The sequence below is a fragment of the Lucilia sericata genome, unplaced genomic scaffold (assembly GCF_015586225.1).
Source record: "Lucilia sericata isolate MDLA Ls3-8-SP2 unplaced genomic scaffold, ASM1558622v1 Contig000506F_arrow, whole genome shotgun sequence".
Lineage (NCBI taxonomy): Eukaryota > Metazoa > Arthropoda > Insecta > Diptera > Calliphoridae > Lucilia > Lucilia sericata.
This window is the reverse complement of record NW_023994520.1, coordinates 192873-217500: the sequence shown is the minus strand read 5'-3', so window position 1 is coordinate 217500 and position 24628 is coordinate 192873. Positions and strand designations below refer to the sequence as shown.

Here is a 24628-nt window from a genome sequence, read left to right as displayed (position 1 = left end):
TTTAAAACCAAATGTAATATGGATTGCAGTCTTGCAGATCGACGACAACCAAATTCTTCTTCGTCAACTACAGCAACAACGACAGATTATACAGCTACTCCAGCAACAGCCGCAATAAATCGTCCTCAGCATCAATATTCAATAAATCAAACGCCTTCTATATTAAAATATCAACATCAAACGGCGGTACAATCTTTAGACGAAACGGTGAGTTAAAAAAAACACATTTAATTTGTTTATTTAAAAATTTTCATTTTTAAATTACTTATCTAAAGTTTCTCTATACCTTTGGTATGTACCTATGTGTTTCATTTCTTTTGAATTTATTTATGTTTAGGGTTATTTACTTTTCTTGTTATTCTCCAACAAAATGTAAATAATTTCACCAATTGGTTTTTAAATTTGAAAAAAAATTTCATTAAAATCTTTATTTTCTTTGGTAAAAGAAATTAATTTTTTCTTTGTTTATTTCCCTTATTGCTGTAAAAACTTCATCATATACTATAGCCATCTCTTTTACTCTTGTTCTCATCTCCTTAACAGTCTCTTAATAAAACAGTTTTCATTTGTTTGTTGTTGTTGTTGTTTTTCTTCATCTTCCCAGCATTTGTTTACTTTTTTTCTACTTGGTTTGTTTATTTTACCGTAATATGCAAGTGTCACTTTTGTTGTTTTTTCTTATAACCAAGCAGGGTTGCCAGTTTGTATGTTTTCAATCAATACAAAATTGTTACTTTTAACCCTGCTTTATGAATTAATCTTAAAATTTAACCTTTAACCCTTAAAAATTTTAATTTTTAACCTTAAAAAAACAGGTAGCTTTATATCATGACTCATCTTTTAAGAAACTGTTGCTTTTATTTGTCTAATAAGGGTGTTTTATTCAACAAATCTTTCAATTGTTTGTTTACTTTCAAGAAAATCTTAAATTTCTTTTAGTATACGAATTTTTTGAGATGACTCATGTTGGTTATTTATTTTGGCAAATGTTTCTTTATTTCACTGCAGTGTTAAGGGTTTTTTTTTTTGCAAAAAATCTGCTACAAAACAGACATATTTTGTATATACGCTTCCTGTTTGTGTAGACAGACAGGTTGTTTTCGAATTTAGGTAAAAATCTTTTTTATTCATTCATGCTGTTTGGCAATTGTTTGGCTATTATAAGAAAACTCTTTTTTAGGTCTTTGAATAAGGGGACTTAAAGATGTCTTAATGTCAATAATCTTTAAAACACCTTGCAGTTTGTATAAATTCAGCAGTTAAAGATCCTATTAGAAGATTAAGACTTTCCATTTACTCTTATATCTTAGAGATAGAATTGATCCTAAATTGAATAAGAATTCAAACAAAAATAATCTTAGAACTGAAGTATAATAGAAGTAGACATTATCTTGAACTTATGCACATTGGCGCAGAGTAGACATGGAAGTAGCCAAGGAGTATTACGGTTTGTGTTTTAAAAACGAACCACGCAATTGCTCCAGGGCGGCCTTAAATAGTTGATCCAAAACTAAACTAAAATTTAATAATTAATGAACTTAAAGTGTCATGGAATGTAAGTCTAGACTAAGCTATAACTACACTCCAGGTAGCTGACAACAACTACTCTTCTAAGCGGCCTTAATCGGCATTCTTAAGAAATCTAATCGAAGATTACCATCTTTCTCTATTGACATTTTCCTTTATTTCATGTTTTAATAACTAATTAATAAACCCTCATTTATAAGTAACTATAACACAAAATAAAACCAGTTTCTAAGAAACGATTTCTTTCTTCTAGTTCCCTTTAAAGAAAATAAAAAACGTGACTTAAAAATCTGGTATATAAATACATTTTTAATATAAATTGATTAACAAAATTTTTCTGAGATTTTCTTTACCTATTAAATTATTACAACAAATATTGGGGAGTTAAAAAAAAAAAAATCAATGATTTTTAAGAAATTATCTACAATTACCATCAACACTTTGTTAAAGAATTGAAATATTTCTAGTATTTTTTTCAGTATAGAGTTTGACAGCTCTTATAGTATGAGCGTGCAGTAACGCACTTGAGAGAAAGAAAAGTCATAACAATTTGTAACACTAAATACTTAAATAAATATCGTGTAAATTGTATTATAAAAAGTAATACTTTAATGTAATTGTTGGTTTTTTGCTGCTGCTGCTGCCCTGATGTTATGACTATTAACTAGAAAATGTAAATGTTCCTATATAAATGATAAAGGGAACATGTAATGAAATATTGGTGAGGGGAGAAAGTAGTTTACGAGAGGAAGATCGAAAACTAAAAAAGAATTGAAGCAGAGCTGAATTAGTATTGATCTAAATTTAAACAAGAATTGATTAAGGATTTGTTAGGATTGTTTCTCAACTGAAGTGCAATTCATAGAGAGTTCAAGTAGAAATGTTCGCGAGCTGAAATTGAATTGTTTCAGAAATGAAGTAGAATTTATCTAGAACTTAAGAAGATTCGTTCTAGAGCAGAAGTAGATTTGTTCAAGAATTGAAGAAGAATTATTTCAAAGTATAAGAATTAATGCAGAACTAATATAGAATCGTTCCAGAACTAAATTAGATTCGTTCTAGAATATAAGTAGGATTGTTCAAGAACTGAAGAAAAATTATTCCACAACTGAAGCAGAATTGATACAGTACTGAAATAGGATCGTTCCAGAACTAAATTAGAATTGTTCGAGAATTGAAATAGATTCGTTCCAGAATAGAAGTAGAATTTTTCAAGAACTGAAGTGGAATTGTTTCAAAACTGATCCAGAATTGATACAGAACTGAATAAAAAGTGTTCCAAAACTGAATTAGAATTGTTCGAGAACTGAAGTAGAATCGTTCTAGAATAGAAGTTAAAGAAGAAGATTATTCCACAACTGAATTAGAATTGTACAACAATGAAATTGAATTGTTTCACAATTGAAACTGAAATAGAATCGTTCCAGAACTGATTAGTTCTAGAACTGAAGTTGAATTGTTCTAGAAATGAAGTAGCATTTATTGCCTTTCTCCGTTTGACCCCCAACCAATAGTTAAAGTCAAAAAGTAAAGACTTGATAAATAAGTTGAGAAAACAGAGTAACCGCTTGAACGTGTTAAACTCACAACTCAATACATTTAACAAGTTAAACTTTTGATGGTTTACGTTGTATTGGCCATTTTAAACAAAATAAGTATATAAAACATTCATGGAGGGAATGAATATATTAAATACAGTGAATGGATGGATGGATCATCGTCAACCAAACTACAAAACAAAAAAATCTATAAAATACGTGACTTTTTTGTTTAAAACTTGTGAGTTTCAAAAAAACAAAGTTAATTTTAAAAAGAAATAAAAAGAAAAATTTGTACGCTAAAGTCTAAACTTTAGACTCTAAAGCAAAACCGTAGCTGTTATAAGCCACACAAAAAACACAATAAACGTAATGCAATAGTCTTTCTAAATCCTTTACTTTTCAAAATAACTCCTACATAGTGTTATCTCTGGGCTATTGTTTTCAATTTTAAAAATTTCTATTGTTTTAAAAACGTTTTTGTGAAAAAATATGCAACAGCTGCTATTGCTGCTGGTGTTTATTTGTCTCTACGTGTGTATGAGGTTAATTATTGAGACAACAAATGGTTTCAAGGTTAGTTAAAGTCCATATTAAACTCAAACAGCTATTAAAGGACTTTAAACACGTTCTGTGTTCTGCGTTTCATTCAACTAACTAGGCGTGTAAATAGCTGGGAAATTTTAAATTTTTCTTTAACAAATCAAAGGAGTTTCCCTTATTATCAAAAAATATGAAGATTTCCTTTCATAATGAAACAGGAAAATTGACATTTTCTTTAAGTGCTAAAAGGGAAAAAAGTCATGTGGCGATTTCTTGTTGAAGATTTTTAAAAGATTAACAAAATCTCAAGCTATTACGAAAGGTGTGAGGAGTAATTTCTTTAAACTCCAGCTAGGAAGTAATAAATGTTTAAACATTCTTTACGGAAAAGACAGTTAAAAGTAAAACTGTTTGATATAACTAAAGAATCACACTGAGATTTTCTTAAATATATGTTTAAGGTTGACAAATTTAAAGCATTATCTCCTTGAAAGAGATATAACTTAATTGCTTGCATTTAAAATAAGAGGAACACCTAAAGAGCTCTTTAAATGTGAACAGCTTAAAGAGATGGAACTCTAATAATCCAGAACTTTATCTCAGTTCCGTTAATGTTTTAAAGAAATAGAAGTAGAATTTATCCAGAACCAGAATTGAGCAGAAATTGATCCAGAATTGGAGAGGAAGTGTTCCAGAACTAAACAAGAATTGTTCTAGAACTGAAGTAAATTTCTTCCAAGACTGAAAAAGAATTATTCCACCACCGTAGAAATAAACTAGAATTAATCTCCAATTAAAAAAAAAATTGATCTAGAACTGATGTTGAATTGTTCCAGAACTGAAGTTGAATTGTTCCAGAACTGAACGAGAATTGATCTTCTACAGCAGAATTATTTTAAAACTTAAGTAAAATTGGTCTAGAACTGAAGTAGAGTTGTTCTAGAACTGAAGTTGATTTGTTCCAGAATTGAAGAAAAATTGTTGCAGAACTGAACTAGAATTATTCGCGTACTGAACTAAAATGATAGAGAACTGAAGAAGATTAATTCCAGAACTGAACTAGAATTGTTCTAGAACTTAAGTAGAATTGTTTCTGAACTGAAGTAGAATTGTTCCAAAATTGAAGTGGAAATGTTCAAGATCTGAAATAAACTAGAATTGAACTTCTAACTACAATTGAACTTCTTCAGATTCTTCTTCAGAATTCTTTCTCCATTGAACTAAAATTTATCTAGAAATGTAGTAGAATTGTTCCAGAAGTGATCTAGAACTGAAGTAGAAATGTTCTAGATATTAAGTAGAACATTATTCCTGGAATGAACTAGAATTTATTCTAGAACTTAAGTAGAATTGCTTCTGAACTGAAGTAGAATTGTTCCAAAATTTAAGTGGAAATGTTCAAGATCTGAAATAAACTAGAATTGAACTTCTAACTACAATTGAACTTCTTCAGAATTCTTTCTCAATTGAACTAAAATTGATCTAGAAATGAAGTAGAATTGTTCCAGAATTGATCTAGAATTAAGGAAGAAATGTTCTAGATATTAAGTAGAACATTATTCCTGGAATGAACTAGAATTTATTCTAGAACTTAAGTAGAATTATTCTAGAACTAAAGTTTAATGATTCTAAAACTGAAGTGGAATTGTTTCTGGCGCAGAATTGCTTCAGAACCGACACTGTTCCTTAATTTCCCTCAATACCTCTTAAAGTTTCTAATAAAAGGTCAAGTACTTTAACTAAAAAACTCTTCAAAATAATTCCTTAATTTAAAAATATATTAAGTACGTTGTAATACCTTGTATTATCTTTTCCTCTAACTATTCTAAACACCATTTTGGCATTACACTTCCGTTTTCTATCAGTTTTTTGTTTTTTTCTTTATTTTATCGGTAATTTCAAATAGTATTTCAACACTTTAGAAAAAAAAAACTCATGTGTGTAGTCATAATATTTTACATTTTTTTTGTAAATTTCAATTGTTTTTCTATTACATGTCATTTGCTTCTTTCATAGAAAAACAGTAAAAACGCCATATGTCACATATGTTTTGACATTAATTTATGTAGACGCCAGTTTTAACATATACCGCTCTCTTTTAAGCTTTCTGCAGCAGAGGTAGAGAGATTGAAAAAAATATACTATAACGTTAACGTTGAAGTCGACGTTTTAAAAGACTGTGTAAAGGGGGGCCTCTGCTTTGCTAAAAATCCAGTATTGCCTACTAAATAAACACTGTTGCTGTTGTTGTTATTATTAAATAATAAACTCTCCTGGTACTCGTTATTATTCGGGTACTTACTTAATTTTAATAGTCGTGATGTGTTTTTTACTTCGTTTTTCTTTAATACTAAAGTGAGAGTACACATGTTTGCCTTTACATTTGTCAGTCTGTTCCTCTGTTCGAACAATGACATTTTTTTTGTTCAGTTGTTCCCCAGCAACTAACTATTTATTATTGGGAAATACAAAACTAAAAAGGATTAAAGTAAAATATCAAAAAGAAGAATTTTTGCACATCATCATCAGGCAGTCATGCCCCGGCTAATATGATACATTCCTTTAAGGCAATTCTTTTTTCCCAGTTGTTGCACTTTTTTATTCGATCTTGATATCTTGTTGTAGGTAACGTGTTGGAGTTTTTTCTATTTTTGCCATTTGCCAGTGAATAGAAAGAAAACTATTTTTGTTTTAAGCCCAAGAAAAAAGAACATGCACATTTTTTCTTTCCTCCTTTACACATTTTATTTTCTAAATGCACATTTTTTCTGGTAATGGGGGAAGTTTCCTCTCTCTATCTCTGTTTGAGTTTTTCCTTTACTCGCTCTTCATTTAACATTTTTATAAAGGCCATATTTGCCATATTAAGTGTTGTCAATTTGACGTGTTTCCCATCAAATCTAACAGGAGGTCTTAACCAGCTATAGTCTTGTTTACAGTCTAGTCTATAGTCTAGTCTATAGTTTAGTCTATAGTTTAGTCTATAGTCTAGTCTATAGTCTAGTCTATAGTCTAGTCTATAGTCTAGTCTACAGTCTAGTCTATAGTCTATAGTCTAGTCTACAGTCTAGTCTATAGTCTAGTCTATAGTCTAGTCTATAGTCTAGTCTATAGTCTAGTCTATAGTCTAGTCTATAGTCTACTCTATAGTCTACTCTATAGTCTAGTCTATAGTCTAGTCTATAGTCTAGTCTATAGTCTAGTCTATAGTTTAGTCTATAGTCTAGTCTATAGTCTAGTCTATAGTCTAGTCTATAGTCTAGTCTATAGTCTAGTCTATAGTCTAGTCTATAGTCTAGTCTATAGTCTAGTCTATAGTCTAGTCTATAGTCTAGTCTATAGTCTAGTCTATAGTCTAGTCTATAGTCTAGTCTATAGTCTAGTCTATAGTCTAGTCTATAGTCTAGTCTATAGTCTAGTCTATAGTCTAGTCTATAGTCTAGTCTATAGTCTAGTCTATAGTCTAGTCTATAGTCTAGTCTATAGTCTAGTCTATAGTCTAGTCTATAGTCTAGTCTATAGTCTAGTCTATAGTCTAGTCTATAGTCTAGTCTATAGTCTAGTCTATAGTCTAGTCTATAGTCTAGTCTATAGTCTAGTCTATAGTCTAGTCTATAGTCTAGTCTATAGTCTAGTCTATAGTCTAGTCTATAGTCTAGTCTATAGTCTAGTCTATAGTCTAGTCTATAGTCTAGTCTATAGTCTAGTCTATAGTCTAGTCTATAGTCTAGTCTATAGTCTAGTCTATAGTCTAGTCTATAGTCTAGTCTATAGTCTAGTCTATAGTCTAGTCTATAGTCTAGTCTATAGTCTAGTCTATAGTCTAGTCTATAGTCTAGTCTATAGTCTAGTCTATAGTCTAGTCTATAGTCTAGTCTATAGTCTAGTCTATAGTCTAGTCTATAGTCTAGTCTATAGTCTAGTCTATAGTCTAGTCTATAGTCTAGTCTATAGTCTAGTCTATAGTCTAGTCTATAGTCTAGTCTATAGTCTAGTCTATAGTCTAGTCTATAGTCTAGTCTATAGTCTAGTCTATAGTCTAGTCTATAGTCTAGTCTATAGTCTAGTCTATAGTCTAGTCTATAGTCTAGTCTATAGTCTAGTCTATAGTCTAGTCTATAGTCTAGTCTATAGTCTAGTCTATAGTCTAGTCTATAGTCTAGTCTATAGTCTAGTCTATAGTCTAATCTATAGTCTAGTCTATAGTCTAGTCTATAGTCTAGTCTATAGTCTAGTCTATAGTCTAGTCTATAGTCTAGTCTATAGTCTAGTCTATAGTCTAGTCTATAGTCTAGTCTATAGTCTAGTCTATAGTCTAGTCTATAGTCTAGTCTATAGTCTAGTCTATAGTCTAGTCTATAGTCTAGTCTATAGTCTAGTCTATAGTCTAGTCTATAGTCTAGTCTATAGTCTAGTCTATAGTCTAGTCTATAGTCTAGTCTATAGTCTAGTCTATAGTCGAGTCTATAGTCTATTCTATAGTCTAGTCTATAGTCTAGTCTATAGTCTAGTCTATAGTCTAGTCTAGTCTATAGTCTAGTCTATAGTCTAGTCTATAGTCTAGTCTATAGTCTAGTCTATAGTCTAGTCTATAGTCTAGTCTATAGTCTAGTCTATAGTCTAGTCTATAGTCTAGTCTATAGTCTAGTCTATAGTCTAGTCTATAGTCTAGTCTATAGTCTAGTCTATAGTCTAGTCTATAGTCTAGTCTATAGTCTAGTCTACAGTCTAGTCTATAGTCTAGTCTATAGTCTAGTCTATAGTCTAGTCTATAGTCTAGTCTATAGTCTAGTCTATAGTCTAGTCTATAGTCTAGTCTATAGTCTAGTCTATAGTCTAGTCTAGTCTAGTCTATAGTCTAGTCTATAGTCTAGTCTATAATCTAGTCTATAGTCTAGTCTATAGTCTAGTCTCTAGTCTAGTCTATAGTCGAGTCTATAGTCTAGTCTATAGTCTAGTCTATAGTCTAGTCTATAGTCTAGTCTATAGTCTAGTCTATAGTCTAGTCTATAGTCTAGTCTATAGTCTAGTCTATAGTCTAGTCTATAGTCTAGTCTATAGTCTAGTCTATAGTCTAGTCTATAGTATAGTCTATAGTCTAGTCTATAGTCTAGTCTATAGTCTAGTCTATAGTCTAGTCTATAGTCTAGTCTATAGTCTAGTCTATAGTCTAGTCTATAGTCTAGTCTATAGTCTAGTCTATAGTCTAGTCTATAGTCTAGTCTACAGTCTAGTCTATAGTCTAGTCTATAGTCTAGTCTATAGTCTAGTCTATAGTTTAGTCTATAGTCTAGTCTATAGTCTAGTCTATAGTCTAGTCTATAGTCTAGTCTATAGTCTAGTCTATAGTCTAGTCTATAGTCTAGTCTTTAGTCTAGTCTATGGTCTAGTCTATAGTCTAGCCTGTAGTCTAGTCTATAGTCTAATCTATAGTCTATAATGTAGTCTATAGTCTTGTCTATAGTCTATAGTCTGGTCTAAAGTCTGGCCTATATTCTGGTCTTAGTTTGCAAAACCCTAAATCTAACGGTTTCCAGTGGTATTTGTAATTGAATGTTAAATAGCTCTAAATATTTGTAGATAAACACTTGAAACTAATTTTTGTAATAAATTCACTATCTGGCAACTCTTTTAAAGTACTGTTGGCTGCTGTTTTGCTCTTGTTTACATTCTTTGTTTTGGTTAACAGACATTACTCTCTTGTCATGACAAATGTTAACAAAGTGATAATTTGCAGTTATTTCTAAAGATAAGTTGTAGTTTATTGAACAATTTTAAAGAAAATTTATTAATTTTTAAGAAAAATTTTCATAAATTTTAAAGAAAGTTGTGTTAATTGTATAAAAAGCTGATTATTCTTTATTTTTGTTTTTCTCTCTCTTATGATTTGCAAATACTTTTTTCTCCGTATTTTGCTGTTGCTCTCCTACTGTTAAATGTACTCTTTAGTAATTGTTTTAGTGTTGTTGTTGTTTTTTTTTGTGTGTGTGTTTCTGTTTCTTATTTTTTTTGGGGGGTATTGACTAGAGTACTTGCGCACTCAGACGTCATACATAAACTCGACTTCGTCGTACGCGTGACGTTATAATAAAATTTTTCGGTTGTTCTCGTTCGTGTTTCATTTTAATAATTAATACATTTTTATAATAAATTTATAAAAAAACAGAAACAAAAGTTTATACAAAAAGTTTTAATTTAAAGTTATAAAAGAATTTAAACAAATATTAAACCAGGATTAAATTTGACGAAATTGTTAAACGAAACAATAGCAAAAAGTTTGTTTTAATCAAAGTTTTGAAAAAAATATATAAATTTAATTTTTTTTAAAAACAAAAGTGGAAAAGACTACAAGTTTAATAAACTTTTTAAACATTTTCATTAATTTCTTTAATTTTATTACGTTTTTTCCTCTAAACTTAATGAAAATCCCATTAAATTAAAGAAAAAAAACAACAACAATTACTACTACACAGTGTGTTAGTTAAATGTCTGTACATCTAACAATTTGTTGTTGTTGCTTTCAATATTATGCTTGCCTGCTAAAGGGGAAGTTAATATGTATGGAGTAAAAAATTAGTAGTAGAGAGACGTCAAGAGTGTAAACATTTACGTTTGTATGCAAGTGTGTTAATGTTTTTGTATACATATGTTTGTCAGTCGCAAGCAGTGTTAGCAAAGTGGCGGCATGAGTCTTCTATTAAGTGATTTTTTTACTACGTTTTTTATTCTGGCATAAATTAATAAATTAAACTGAAAAACGGAAATATTTAAATAAATTTAATTAATTACTTTATAAAAGTTAAATAAATGAAATAAATTAATAGTTTTTAATATAATTAAGTTAAATTTATAAGATTTACTTAAAATAAAGTGCCTTTTCAAGAAGAAAAATTGCAATAAATCTAAAAATTTTGATAAAAAATTAAAAAAAATTCTAAAAGAAACAACAAATTTAACAAAATTTTGAGAACTTTTACCAACTAAAACTATTTTAATACAAAAACAACCTCTTTTACACAAATTTCAAAGGAAAAATCAATGAAATTGTAAAACATTTCAATATATTGTTGGATTTCTTTCTATATAATCTAACTTTTTAAGGATTTTTTACATACTGTAAGTAGAAATTTATAATATTTATTATAATTTCCTTTATGTTAGCTAAGTTTTTAACTAAAACTTTAAAATTGCCCAAAATTTATTATATTTCTTCGAACTTTATGAAGTTTTACAAGTTTATTACATATTTTTTATTTAATAAGGTGACCAGTTAAGTTTTTTACCTAACAAACCAGTTTTTTTTTAATATTTATAAAAAATATAAAACAAAATTAAGTTATTACAACTAAAATATAAAAATAATTACAACATCTCTTTAAATTTGCTCAAAATTTAAACAATTTTATATCATTGCTTAAAAAGCACTTAAAAATTTGCAAATCTTGCAAAAAATTAAAAGAAAAGCTAGTTTTTTATATAAAAACTTGAAAAATATTTAAAAATCATTTGGTAATTTTGTACAAATAGCAAATTATAAGAAAAATTTACAGTAAATATGAAAATATAACAAAAAATTTTTACTTTTGCCTTGAAAAGTAACCGCTTTCGAAATTAATCGTTACTTGTCAAAAACTATGTAATATTAATCAGTTTATAATAATGTAACTAAATCTATTAAAATATTGCAATTTTAAGCAATTTTTAAACGAGTAACCGTTTAAATTTCTATGAATTTGCAGGTTTTTTAATGACATTTTTGCATCCTATTAATTAATTTTAATTCTAAACCATAACTCCATAGTTTTCTCTTTCAATTTGCTTTAATTACAAAAAAGTAACCGTTTTGAAAATTTATGGTTACTTGACAAAAACTATGTATTTCTGTTTAGTATTTCATAATATAATAAAATTCATTAAACATTTTTAAATTAAAACAATTTTTAAATGAGTAGCCGTTTAAATTTCTATAAATTTGCAGCTTTTTTAATAAAATTTTGGCATAACATTTATTAAATTTCATTTTTAAACACAACTCCCTAGTTTTTTCCTCCAATTTTCTTCAATTACAAAAAAGTAACCAATTTGCAAATTTATGGTTATTTGTCAAAAACTATGTAATTCTGTTAAGTATTTCAATATATAAAAACATTTATTAAAGTATTTACATTTTAAAAATTTGTTTACACGAGTAACCGTTTGAAATTCCATGAATTTGCAGCTTTTTTAATGGAATTTTTGCATTATATTCATTAAATTTATTTTTTAAACATAATTGCATAGTTTTTTCCTCAAATTTTCTTCAATTACCAAAAAGTAACCACTTTGTAAATTTATAAATACTTGTCAAAAACTAAATAATTTTGTTAAATATTTCATAATTTAATAAAATCTATTGAAAATTTTAAAATTTAAGCAATTTTTTACACGAGTAACCGTTTAAATTTCAAGGAATTGTTCCCTACAATTTTGATTTCCTGTTAAAATGAACTGAAAAAATTAAAACCACAGATTTCTTTTTTTTAACGCCTACTTTGAAGTTGTTGTGTTTTTCCTTTTAGTTTATTTTTTTACTTTGTTGTCTAGGTTTGTTTTTGTTAGCTTTTTTTTTCGCTTTTCCTATAAACAGGAATTTGTTGTTGCTGTTGTTTTTTGCAGTAGTGTTGTTGCATAAATTTCCTTTTAAACACATCCATGTTGTGCTATGTGTGTAAAATGTATAGAAATTCTCATTAACTTGCTGGATCACGTATTTTAAATATTTGCCCAATAAGCTATTTTTTCTGCTAGCTGCCTCCGCTGCTGCTGCAGTCATTATTTTTTTCGTTTGTTTTCAGTTTAAAATGATTTTACAATGTAAACAAAGAACAACAAAAAAATAAAGTAAAGCACACATGTCTTCTAAAGCATACAGTCATAAAAAATAATTAGTAATTAAAACATATTAAGATTAAAAGATAAATTACCACGCATTACCCTTTAAATCAAAACACACATTTACTACTTTTTATATTTTCACTCTATGTACTTTTTATTCCATAATTACAACTCTGGCAGCTTTAAAATAAGGAATAATTGGCAACTCCTTACTTTTTCTTTGTGTTTTGTTTACATTTTGTGTACAACCGTTATTTGCAATAGAGAGAGTGTTGCCTACTCACTCTTGTAAGTTAGTTTTGTTTACATTTTGTAATTAACCGTTATTTAAGTAGGAGTAAGTGTTGTTTTGTTTAGCATTTTGTATTGTGTTTAGGGAAAACAAGTCAAGAGTGTGGTTAATCAGTTAAAAATTAAGCGATTTTTAGCATAAAAATGAAAATTAAAAGAAAAATGAAGGAACATTTTACATATTTTCAGTAATTTTAAGCTAAAATAAGAGAATTAGAAAAAAAATTATTAAAACTACTAGATTTTTTTCAAAATTTTAAAATTTTCACAAATTTTCTTTAAATTCAAAAAAGTAACAACTTTGCAAATTGTCCTTTACTTGTAAAAATCTTTTCAATTTTGTTTAGTATTTCTTAAAATACTAATACCAATTAAACTTTTAACATTTTAGCATTTTTTACATGAGTAACCTTTTGAAATAGCCGCTTTTCTAATTACATTTTTTCATAATGTCCTTTAAATTTAATTTGCAAACATAAATCCTTCGTTTTTCCTCATTTTTTCTTCAATTACAAAAAAGTAACCACTTTGAAAATTACTCGTTACTTGTCAAAAACTATGTAGTTTTGATACGATTACAATAATATCATGAAATATATTAGAATTTTTCAACATTAAGAATTTTTTACACGAGTAACCGTTTGAATTTTCTTGAAATTGCCGCTTTTCTAATAACTTTTTTGCATAATATTCTTTAAATTTTATTTCCAAACATAAAGCCATCGTTTTTTCCTCATATTTTCTTCAATTACAAAAAAGTAACCACTTTGAAAATTACTCGTTACTTGTCTAAAACTAAGTAATTTTGATGAGAATTTTATACAGTTTGATTTTAATTGTTTTTAATTACTTAAACATACATTTCCATAAAAAAGACTATCCATCACTTACAAAGTGAGTCAGTCACCCAAACATAATGACAGTCAAACATCTAATCTGCTGGTTTAAGCATTTACGTCTTTAAAATACTATTTTTGTCAATCTTGTTTATTTAATTTTGTTAAAATTTTTTTTTCTCTTCTCTTGTAATGTTCTATTAGTTTTTGGGGAAAATTTTCCAAAAACTAACTAAAAACATGCCATTTACTTATCATTCCCTTATATTGCATGTTTGAAATGTTTCTTTTTTTCTGTCTGTCCGTCTGTCAAAAAAACAGCAAGCGCGCCCTTTTTCTTTGTTGTTTTTGTACAAAACCTCAATTTTATTTCTAGTTGGTACATTTTTTTTTCGTTTTTTTTTGTTGTATTTACAACAAAAAAAGAAAACAAACAATATGTTCCCATTTTTGTTTTTTCTTTTCTAAATCGACCATAATTTTGCGTTTCTCCCACTCAAATACATTAATTTTGTGTAATTTTTTTTTTCGTATAAACAATTCGTTCCATTTAACAAAATTTCAAAGTTAGATAGAAGAATTTTTTAGAATGTGGTTTTAATAGAAAAGAAAAAATAAAATAAACTATAAAAATACCATAAAATTTTAGAAATTTTTAAAGAGATTTAAAAATTTTCTTTAGAAAACTGAAAATTCAAAGAAATTTAAACGGTTACTCTTTTAAAAAATGCTTCAAATTTTAAAAATTTTCATAATTTTTATTGAATTTTAGTTTACCAATCAAAATTACATAGTTTTTGTTAAGTAACCATTAATTTGCAAAGTGGTTACTTATTTGTAATTGAAGTAAATTTGAGGAAAAAACTAGGGATTTGTGTTTGAAAATGAAATTTAAGGAATATAATGGAAAATTTTCACTAGAAAAGTTGCTAGTTCAGGGAAATTTAAACGGTCACTCGTTTTAAAAACATTTAAAACTTAAAATTTTCAATAAATTTTGATATAATATTAAATTCTAAATGAAATTTCTTAGTTTTTGTTAAGTAACGATTAATTTGGAAAGTGGTTACTTATTTGTAATTGAAGTAAATTTGAGGAAAAAACTAGGGATTTGTGTTTGAAAATGAAATTTAGGGAATATGATGGAAAAATTTCACTAGAAAAGTTGCTAGTTCAGGGAAATTTAAACGGTTACTCGTTTAAAAAATGTTTAATACTAACATTTTTTATTAAATTTTATTATATTATTGAATTTTAAACGAATTTATATAGTTTTTGTTAAGTAACCATTAATTTGCAAAGTGGTTACTTTTTCGTAATTGATGAAAATTTGAGGAAAAAACTAGTGATTTGTGTTTGGAAATGAAATTTAGGGAATATTATGCAAAAATTTCTAAAGAAAAGTTGCTAATTCAGAGAAATTTAAACGGTTACTCGTTTAAAATTGGCTAATAACATAAAATTTTCAATGTAATTTGTTATAATATTGCATTCTAAACGAAATTATATAGTTTTCATTTAGTAACGATTAATTTGAGAAGTGGTTACTTTTTACAAATTTTCAAAAAAATTTAAAAAATCTTTGGAAATTTAATTAAAATTGAAATTTAAAGTGAATGGCATAAAAATTTGTAATAAAAACAGAATTTGAAAGTTTACTCTTTTAAATTTTTTTGGAATTGAATATTTTTAATGAATTTTATAGATTTTAGCAATTTTCTTCTTTCCTAAAGGAAATAAAATAATATTAGTTCAATAATCACCATATGTTTTTAAATATTGTTTTTTTTTGGTTCAATTTTTGTCAATAGTTTTCAAAAATATGCCCGGTAATTGTGCAAAAGAAAACATTTTAAGGAATTCAACGGAAATCTCTTGCTTCCGTTTCTTCTTAATGTTTAAGTGCATTTTTTTCGTGAACATTTCATAAACGAATTGTTTTTCAAGTAGTTATTGCTTTTGTACAGAGTATAACAAAAAAAAAAATATGTATTGAAATGTGTCTCATGAGATTACCATAATACAATTGCTAAACTAAAAAACCAGACAGACGGAAAGAAATATTTTAAATGAATCATTTAAATTGTGTTGAGTAAATATTGAAAAACTACACTCACACACATAGACACCCCGACAGACATACCGCAATATGTTGCTTTCAATAGAACATTCTAAAGGAAATTTAGGGCAATTGTAGAAAAAATATGTAGAATTTTATATTAAACATGTAAAAAGATTAGATAAAGATTGTAATAAATCCCTTTTAATCTAAGAAATTTAGAAAATAAATCTTTAACAAAATAATTTATCAAAATTTGGAAAAATTTTTTCAAAAATTAAACTCATTATTCATGATTTGTTTAAAAATTTCTTAAATGTCTTACAACTTAATCAAAATTTATCATTTTCCATCAAAGTGTGAATGTATTTTTCTTATTATTTTGTATAATTTTTTTCTTCTAAACAATCTTTTAAAATATTCTTTCTAAATTCACGTGTTGTTATATAATAAATTATAATTGACTTCTTCATTTTACAATTACATTTAAAACTAACAAAAATTTTACCTCAATCTGTCACTCATCATAGCGTAAAAACACACAATTATTTATAAAAAAAAACTGGTTTTTTGAAATCCCAAAAAACAGCAAAAATACAAGTTTATATAAATGTTTATATAATAACTTATTTCTTTAATTATAGCGAAAAAAATCATTTAAAACTAGTAAATATTTGATAAATTAAACAATTTGTAGGAAAAAACGACTTATTTGCTTGCTACTTTTAAATAAAGAAGTTAAAAAAACACGCTATAATACAACACTGTTTGCTAATGTTTACATTTGTAAAGAAACCGTTATTTGAAGTAAAGAAAGTTAAGGTGACATTTTGTTACAGTGAGAAAGGTAAATAAAACGTAAAAAGTGCTGCCAAGTTTGGAAAGTTTGCTAAAGTGTTACTTTAAAAGTCAAAGTGGAAAATTTAGTTGGAAAATTTACTTTTAACAAAAATAACAAATTTATTTAATTCTATACCAAATACATAGTTAAAAAGTAACGATTAATTGAAAAAAGTTGTTACTTTTCTAAAAATGAAAGAAAATTAAAGAAAAAAACTTTGGTAATCCTTATAAAAAGCAAATTTAATGAATACTTACCAACAATTTCATTAATAGACTCACTTATTCCTGATAATTTAAGCGGTTAAAGTAATTTGCATAGTGATTACTTTTTGGCATATGAAAGAAAATTGTAAAAAAAACTAGGGTTTTATGCATTAGAATGAAATTTAGTGAATATTATGTAAAAAATTCGTTAAAAAAGCTGCCGATTTAAGGAAATTTAAGCGGTTACTCGTTAAAAATTGCTTAAAATTAAAATATATTATTGAACTTTGTTATATTATCGAATTCTAAACAAAATTACACAAATTATAGAAAGTAACGAGTAATTTGCAAAGTGGTTACTTTTTTATACATTAAGGAAAATTTAAGAAAAGTCGAGGCATTTATGTTTTAGACAGAAATTTAGTAAATATTATGTAAAAATTTCTTTAGAAAAGCTGCAGATTGAGGGAAATTTAAGCGGTTACTCGAGTAAAAATTGCTCAAAATTATTATTTTTTTACTTTATTTTATTATATAATTGGATTCTAATCAAAGTTACATAGTTTTTGTTAAGTAACGAGTAATTTACATAGTGGTTACTTTTTTGCAAACAAAAGAAATTTGAAGAAAAACCTATCAATTTATATTTTAGAATGAAATTTAAAGAATATTATGCAAAATTTTCTTTAGTAATGTAGAAAATTCATCGAAATTTAAGCGGTTACTCGTTTAATTAAGGCTTAAAATTAAAATGTTTTAATGAATTTTATGATTTTATAAAAATTTAAGAAAAATTTTTATTATATGGAATTTTTTTACAATTTATATTACAAAAGTTAATATAAATAACATAGGGTGCTTTAAATCAAACTAATTATGTTATTTGCTATTTATTTCTATTCTCTGGTATTCAAGTCATATCTTTAGAGTGTTATAAAAAACGTTTAAAAAAACAACATTGCGTTTAAACACCGCAGTGGAACGTGACCACTACTTTTATGCTCTAAAAACATGGTTGAAAAAAAAGTGGAAAAAAAGTCACTAAATAAAATGAACTCATAAAATTGTTTAAAAACTAATTATACAGTGCGTGTTATGCTATATTTTTTATTATTTGAAGGGAAATAACAAATGTCGTTTTTATGAAATTTTTAAATTGTAACAATTGTCTTTTTGATGTTTTTGTTGTTGCTGTTTTTTTTCATACAAACAATTTGTTTTAATTTTTTTTTGAAAGTAATTGAAGGCTAATTTTGCAAAAAACGAAAAAGCACTTCACAAAACAATTCACATTTTTAATGAATTTGAACGCCAATACAAAATATAAATTAATATTTATGGATTTTTTTTTTTACATATTGTACAAAGTATTAAGCGGGTTTTGGTGTCAATAACGTTTAAATAAAGCAAATAATATTATTAACTTTGAAACTTGAAACATAGAAAAGCTTTTAATAAGTTAAATCACTTAAAACTAGAAAAAAATCCTTTAAAATTAACAAATATTTAAATAAAATCTCATTAAAAACACAAAATTATTAAACAATAATAAAATTTTCTTATGAAAATGTTAACATTTTTATTTGTTTAATTAAAATCTAGTTAATTTCTTTTAAAGTGAAATAAAATTCTATATTTCTTTAATAACAGCTATTAAAAACGCCAAAATCCTTTAAAAACCCTTCTGTGAGCAGCCTTGTTTTGATTTTTTATTACAATCAAACTTGGCAGCACTTTTCTTTTGTTTATATTTTCTCTGCTTTACATAAAGCCTGTAAAAGTAAGAAATTGAGTAAAAAATTTTGTAGATTTTAATAAAATGATGAAAAATGATTTATTGTAATCAAAATAAACATTATATTTAAGCAATTTTTATTAAATTTTTTTGTATCTTACAAAATGATTACAAAATACTTTAGCAATCACATAAAAAATGATAACAATAAGAGCAAATGAATGAAAAAGAGACAGAAACACACAGACAGACCAGGCATGGAAAATTGAAATTTTGGAATATTGCTAACTTATAACAAAGTACTAAACTAATTTTCGGCTAGACTATAGACTAGACTATAGACTAGACTATAGACTAGACTATAGATTATACTTTAGACTATACTTTAGACTATACTAGACTATAGACTAGACTATAGACTAGATTATAGACTAGACTATAGACTAGACTATAGACTACTAGACTAGACTATAGACTAGACTATAGACTAGACTATGACTAGACTATAGACTATAGACTAGACTATAGACTAGACTATAGACTAGACTATAGACTAGACTATAGACTAGACTTAGACTAGACTATAGACTAGACTATAGACTAGACTATAGACTAGACTATAGACTAGACTATAGACTAGACTATAGACTAGACTATAGACTAGACTATAGACTAGACTATAGACTAGACTATAGACTAGACTATAGACTAGACTATAGACTAGACTATAGAGACTAGACTATAGACTAGACTAATAGACTACTAGACTATAGACTAGACTATAGACTAGACTATAGACTAGACTATAGACTAGACTATAGACTAGACTATAGACTAGACTATAGACTAGACTATAGACTAGACTAGTAGACTAGACTATAGACTAGACTATAGACTAGACTATAGACTAGACTATAGACTAGACTATAGACGAGACTATAGACTAGACCTATGACTAGACTATAGACTAGACTATAGACTAGACTATAGACTAGACTATAGACTAGACTATAGACTAGACTATAGACTAGACTATAGACTAGACTATAGACTAGACTATAGACTAGACTATAGACTAGACTATAGACTAGACTATAGACTAGACTATAGACTAGACTATAGACTAGACTATAGACTAGACTATAGACTAGACTATAGACTAGACTATAGACTAGACTATAGACTAGACTATAGACTAGACTAGAGACTATAGACTAGACTATAGACTAGACTATAGACTAGACTATAGACTAGACTATAGACTAGACTATAGACTAGACTAGACTATAGACTAGACTATAGACTAGACTATAGACTAGACTATAGACTAGACTATAGACTAGACTATAGACTAGACTATAGACTAGACTATAGACTAGACTATAGACTAGACTATAGACTAGACTATAGACTAGACTATAGACTAGACTAGACTATAGACTAGACTATAGACTAGACTATAGACTAGACTATAGACTAGACTATAGACTAGACTATGACTAGACTAGACTATAGACTAGACTATAGACTAGACTATAGACTAGACTATAGACTAGACTATAGACTAGACTATAGACTAGACTATAGACTAGACTATAGACTAGACTAGACTAGACTATAGACTAGACTATAGACTAGACTATAGACTAGACTATAGACTAGACTATAGACTAGACTATAGACTAGACTATAGACTAGACTATAGACTAGACTATAGACTAGACTAGACTATACTTAGACTAGACTATAGACTAGACTATAGACTAGACTATAGACTATACTATCTAGACTATAGACTAGACTATAGACTAGACTATAGACTAGACTATAGACTAGACTATAGACTAGACTATAGACTAGACTATAGACTAGACTATAGACTAGACTATAGACTAGACTATAGACTAGACTATAGACTAGACTATAGACTAGACTATAGACTAGACTATAGACTAGACTATAGACTAGACTATAGACTAGACTATAGACTAGACTATAGACTAGACTATAGACTAGACTATAGACTAGACTATAGACTAGACTATAGACTAGACTATAGACTATAGACTAGACTATAGACTAGACTATAGACTAGACTAGACTAGACTATAGACTAGACTATAGAATGTTTTTTCCGATATCAAAAAGTACTAAAGTATTGAATGTTCCATGCCTGAGACAGACTCTTTTACTTACAACAAAACTATTTTATTTTTTGAAGGTAATGTAAATAGTAAAACGCAAAAACAACAACAACAGATCCAATAGATTCTAAAGAAACTATAAAAGAAGAAAAAGAAGAAGCAAAACCAACAACAAACGGAAATGAGTGACAATAAAAATATTTATGGAAAATAATAAATGGCAACAACAAAAACAACAACATTTAGCATAAGCAAATGTAAGACAACAAAAAAAATATGTTTTTTGTAAGAAAGTGATGGGGAGGTTGACGGAGGGGAGAAGAAGTAATAAATGTTAGAAAAAAATATGTTTGAAAAGCAAAGAGTGGCAGTGTAAAGAGGGGGGTAAAAGCGTTCGTTGTAATGGTGGGAGAATGAGTGTGTTTGTAATTCAGCTAAATGGGAATTTAACGTGTTGTTGTGTGTGGAGAGAAAAAGGGGGTGCCCGTTAAATGGAAAAATAAACGAAAAATGAAAAAAAGCAAAAACAAATACCAAAAAAAAAAAAACCAAAATAATTTAGAACGATGTCAGTTTGTTGAAATGAGTGCTCCATATTGTTTTATTTTGGAGGAAATGATATAGAGCGAGAAGAGGAAAGTGGGAAGAGAGGGTTTTTAAGGCAAATTAATATGTACACAAACTTTTGATACATTGTAATAGTGAAATATAAATTAGAAAAAATTAAATAAATATAAATAAAATTTCCATAATAATTAAGAATTCAAATAAAATAAGATTTATTAAAAATTTCATATTTTAAGCATTTTTTCAACGAGTAACCATTTAAATTTCTGTGAATTGGCAAAATTTAGAACGAAATTTTTGCATGGTATTCATTAAATTTCCTTTCTAAACCTAAATCTATTACTTTTTCTTCAAATTTCTGTTATTTGTAGAAAAGTAACCGGTTCTAGAAATAACGGTTATTTTTTGAAAAGTATGCAATTTTGTTTAGTATTCAATGATATGATGAAATTCTTTTAAAATTTTAAATTTAAAGCATTTTTTAAACGAGTAACCGTTTAAATTTCAGTGAATTTGCATGTTTTTCAATAAAATTTTTGATTAATATTCATTAAATTTCCTTTCTAAACATACATCTAGAGTTTTATCTTCATTATTCTTTCGTTTAAAGAAAAGTAACCGGTTCTCGAAATAACGGTTACTTTTTGAAAAGAAGGCGGTTTTATTTAATATTCAAAGATATGATGGAATTCCTTTGAAATTTTTAATTTTAAGCATTTTTTTAACGAATAACCGCTTAAATTTCCTTGAATTTGCATGTTTTCAATGAAATTTTTGCATAATATTTATTAAATTTTCTTTCTAAATATAAATCTATAGTTTTTTGTTCAATTTTCTGTTATTTGTAGAAAAGTAACCGGTTCTTAAATGACGGTTACTTTTTGAAAAGTATGTAATTTTATTTAATATTCAAAGATATTATGAAATTATTTTGAAATTTTTAATTTTAAGCATTTTTTAAATGAGTAACCGTTTAAATTTCCTTGAATTTGCATGTTTTCTAATGAAATTTTTGCATAATATTCATTAAATTTTCTTTCTAAATATAAATCTATAGTTTTTTCTTAAATTTTCTGTTATTTGTAGAAAAGTAACCGGTTCTCGAAATAACGATTACTTGCTGAAAATTATGTAATTTTGTTTGGAATTCATTAATATATCATTATATATTAGAAATTTTAAATTTTAAGCATTTTTTAAACGAGTAACCGTTTAAATTTCAGTGAATGTACAACTTTTCTAATGAAATTTTTGCATAATATTCATTCAATTTTATTTCTAAACCTTATTCTAGAGTTATTTCTTTAATTTTCCTTCCTTTAAAGAAAAGTAACCGGTTCTCAATGTAATGGTTACTTTTTGAAAATTGTGTAATTTGGTTTAGAATTTAATAATATTTCATAATACATTAAAAATTTTAAATTTTATTTAAATTTTAAGTATTTTTTTCAACGAGTAACCACTAAAATTTTCTTTAATTTGTGGCTTTTTAATGTCTTTTTGATCTAAATATAAAACTTTAAATAAAGAAACAAAAAACTTAGATATAAAAATTATAAATAAATATAAACTGCTGCTGTTAAAAATATAATTCCATTCTTCAGCTCCTCTTTCTCCTCTCTGCGTAAAGATATTGCGGTTTTTTTTTCTTGTTTCCTCTTCACTGTGCTTGCATTTTATATAAAATGTTTGTCTTGTTGTGTCGAGTTCTTTAAAAATTATTGCTCTATTTTTAAGTACTTTCCGTCTTTATGCATTTTTTTTACTTCTTCTGTAATAAAAGAAAATTTATAAATAAAAATGTAAATGTTTTATTTTTATAAATACTTGCTTGATTTTGAACTTTGTTCGTTTGCTCATCTTTTCCCTTGTTTTTAATAAACACTGGTACTAGCTGGCCACTCTCTTCTCCCTCGCTCTCTCTATTTCTTCTTAAAGTTTTACAGTTTATGGGATTTTTGCAGTAAAAATGGCTTCTGGCTTTATTTACATTTGTTGTTTTTTTTTTTGCTTGGCAGGAATTTTAGTTTTTGTTGTTCTTTTTGTAAGAAAATGTTTTATCTTTAATGAGACCACGCATTGAAAAATGTCAATTATACTGTAAAAAAAAACAACAAAAAAGCACGCATTTCTGGCATTTAAACTGAAATGTAAAATAAAAGGGAAATTTAAAGTTAAAATGTCACGTGTTTTATAAAAAATGTAAAAAAATAATATTTAAAAAGAAATTCCTTAAGTTTTTATCGTTTTTAAGAGAAATTTGCAGTTTTTTATTTTGGCGTTTTTTGCAGTTTCGCTCATTCCATTACAAGTTAAACCTGAAAAGACAAATTTTTAAATTTATTAGAGTTATTGTTTTATGATTTAACTGGTTTAAAGAAAAAATTTCAATTATAGCGATTTTTTTATTTAGGCGTTTTTTCTTATAATATACCATTAGGATGAACTTAAAAGAGCTAATAAAAGTGTTTTGTCATTATAATAGTTATTTCTTTAAGATTTAACAGATTTAAATAAAAAAATCTATTATAGCGATTTTTTATTTAAGAGATTTTTCGTATAATTGACCCATTTGGATGAATTTAAAAGAGCAAATGATAGTATTTTTGTTATTATTGCAGTTATTTCTTTAAGATTTAACTGATTTAAAGAAAAAAAAATCAATTATAGCGATTTTCTTGTTTAGGCGTTTTTACTTATAATAGACCATTAGGATGAATTTCGAAGAGAAAATGATGCTTTTGTCATATATAAAATAGTGCTTTTGTCATTATTACAGTTATTTCTTCAAGATTTAACTATTTTTAGGATATAAAATCAATACTAGCGATTTTTTATTTAGGCGTTTTTTCTTATAATAGACCATTGGGATCTGCTTAAATGATCAAATAAAAGTATTTTCTCATTAATACTGTTATTTCTTCAAGATTTAAAGAAAAAATTCAATTATAGCGATTTTCTTATTTTGGCGTTTTATTCTTATAATAGACCATTAGGCTGTGTTTAAATAAACAAATGATAGTGTTTTGTCATTACTACAGTTATTTCTTCAAGTTTAAGAAAAAATGATTTTAAGAAAAAAAATCAATTATAGCGATTTTTTATTTTGGCGTTTTTTGGAATGGTTCACTTTAAAAGAGCAAATAATAGTTTTTAAGCATTTTTAAAGTTGCTTTTGTTAAAACTCAGCAAATTTTTGGAAAAAATCAATTAAAGCGATTTTCTTATTTTGGCGTTTTTTGTGAAATATATCTCATTAAGATGAGTTTTTAAATATTTTTTGATTTTGCTATAAATGTTTCTTCAATATTTACTGAATTTAGTGAAAAACTTGAAGTTTTACTGTTTTTTTATTTTGGCGTTTTTTGCATTAAGGGTTATTTAAAATGAATTTTAAAGAACAAATTATAGTTTTTTTGTCATTATCACATTTGTTTCTTTAAGATTTAGTGAATTTTGTGAAAAAT

The 24628-nt window shown here is 26.7% G+C and overlaps 1 protein-coding gene across 5 annotated transcripts in view; it reads left to right on the top strand.

Moving 5' to 3' along the window:
* The window catches only part of LOC119605647 (amyloid beta A4 precursor protein-binding family B member 1-interacting protein), a 47185-nt gene that overhangs the window by 3622 nt on the left and 18935 nt on the right, over positions 1-24628 (top strand). For 3 of the 5 annotated variants that reach the window (XM_037958873.1, XM_037958875.1, XM_037958874.1), the window contains exon 2: positions 1-207. This exon is cut by the window's left edge. In XM_037958873.1, coding sequence (XP_037814801.1) covers positions 19-207 — 189 coding nt within the window. In that variant the 5' untranslated portion in view covers positions 1-18. Of the gene's footprint in view, positions 208-10574; positions 10725-24628 lie in introns of those variants that run through there. The other 2 variants (XM_037958872.1, XM_037958876.1) reach the window with 2 other exon arrangements.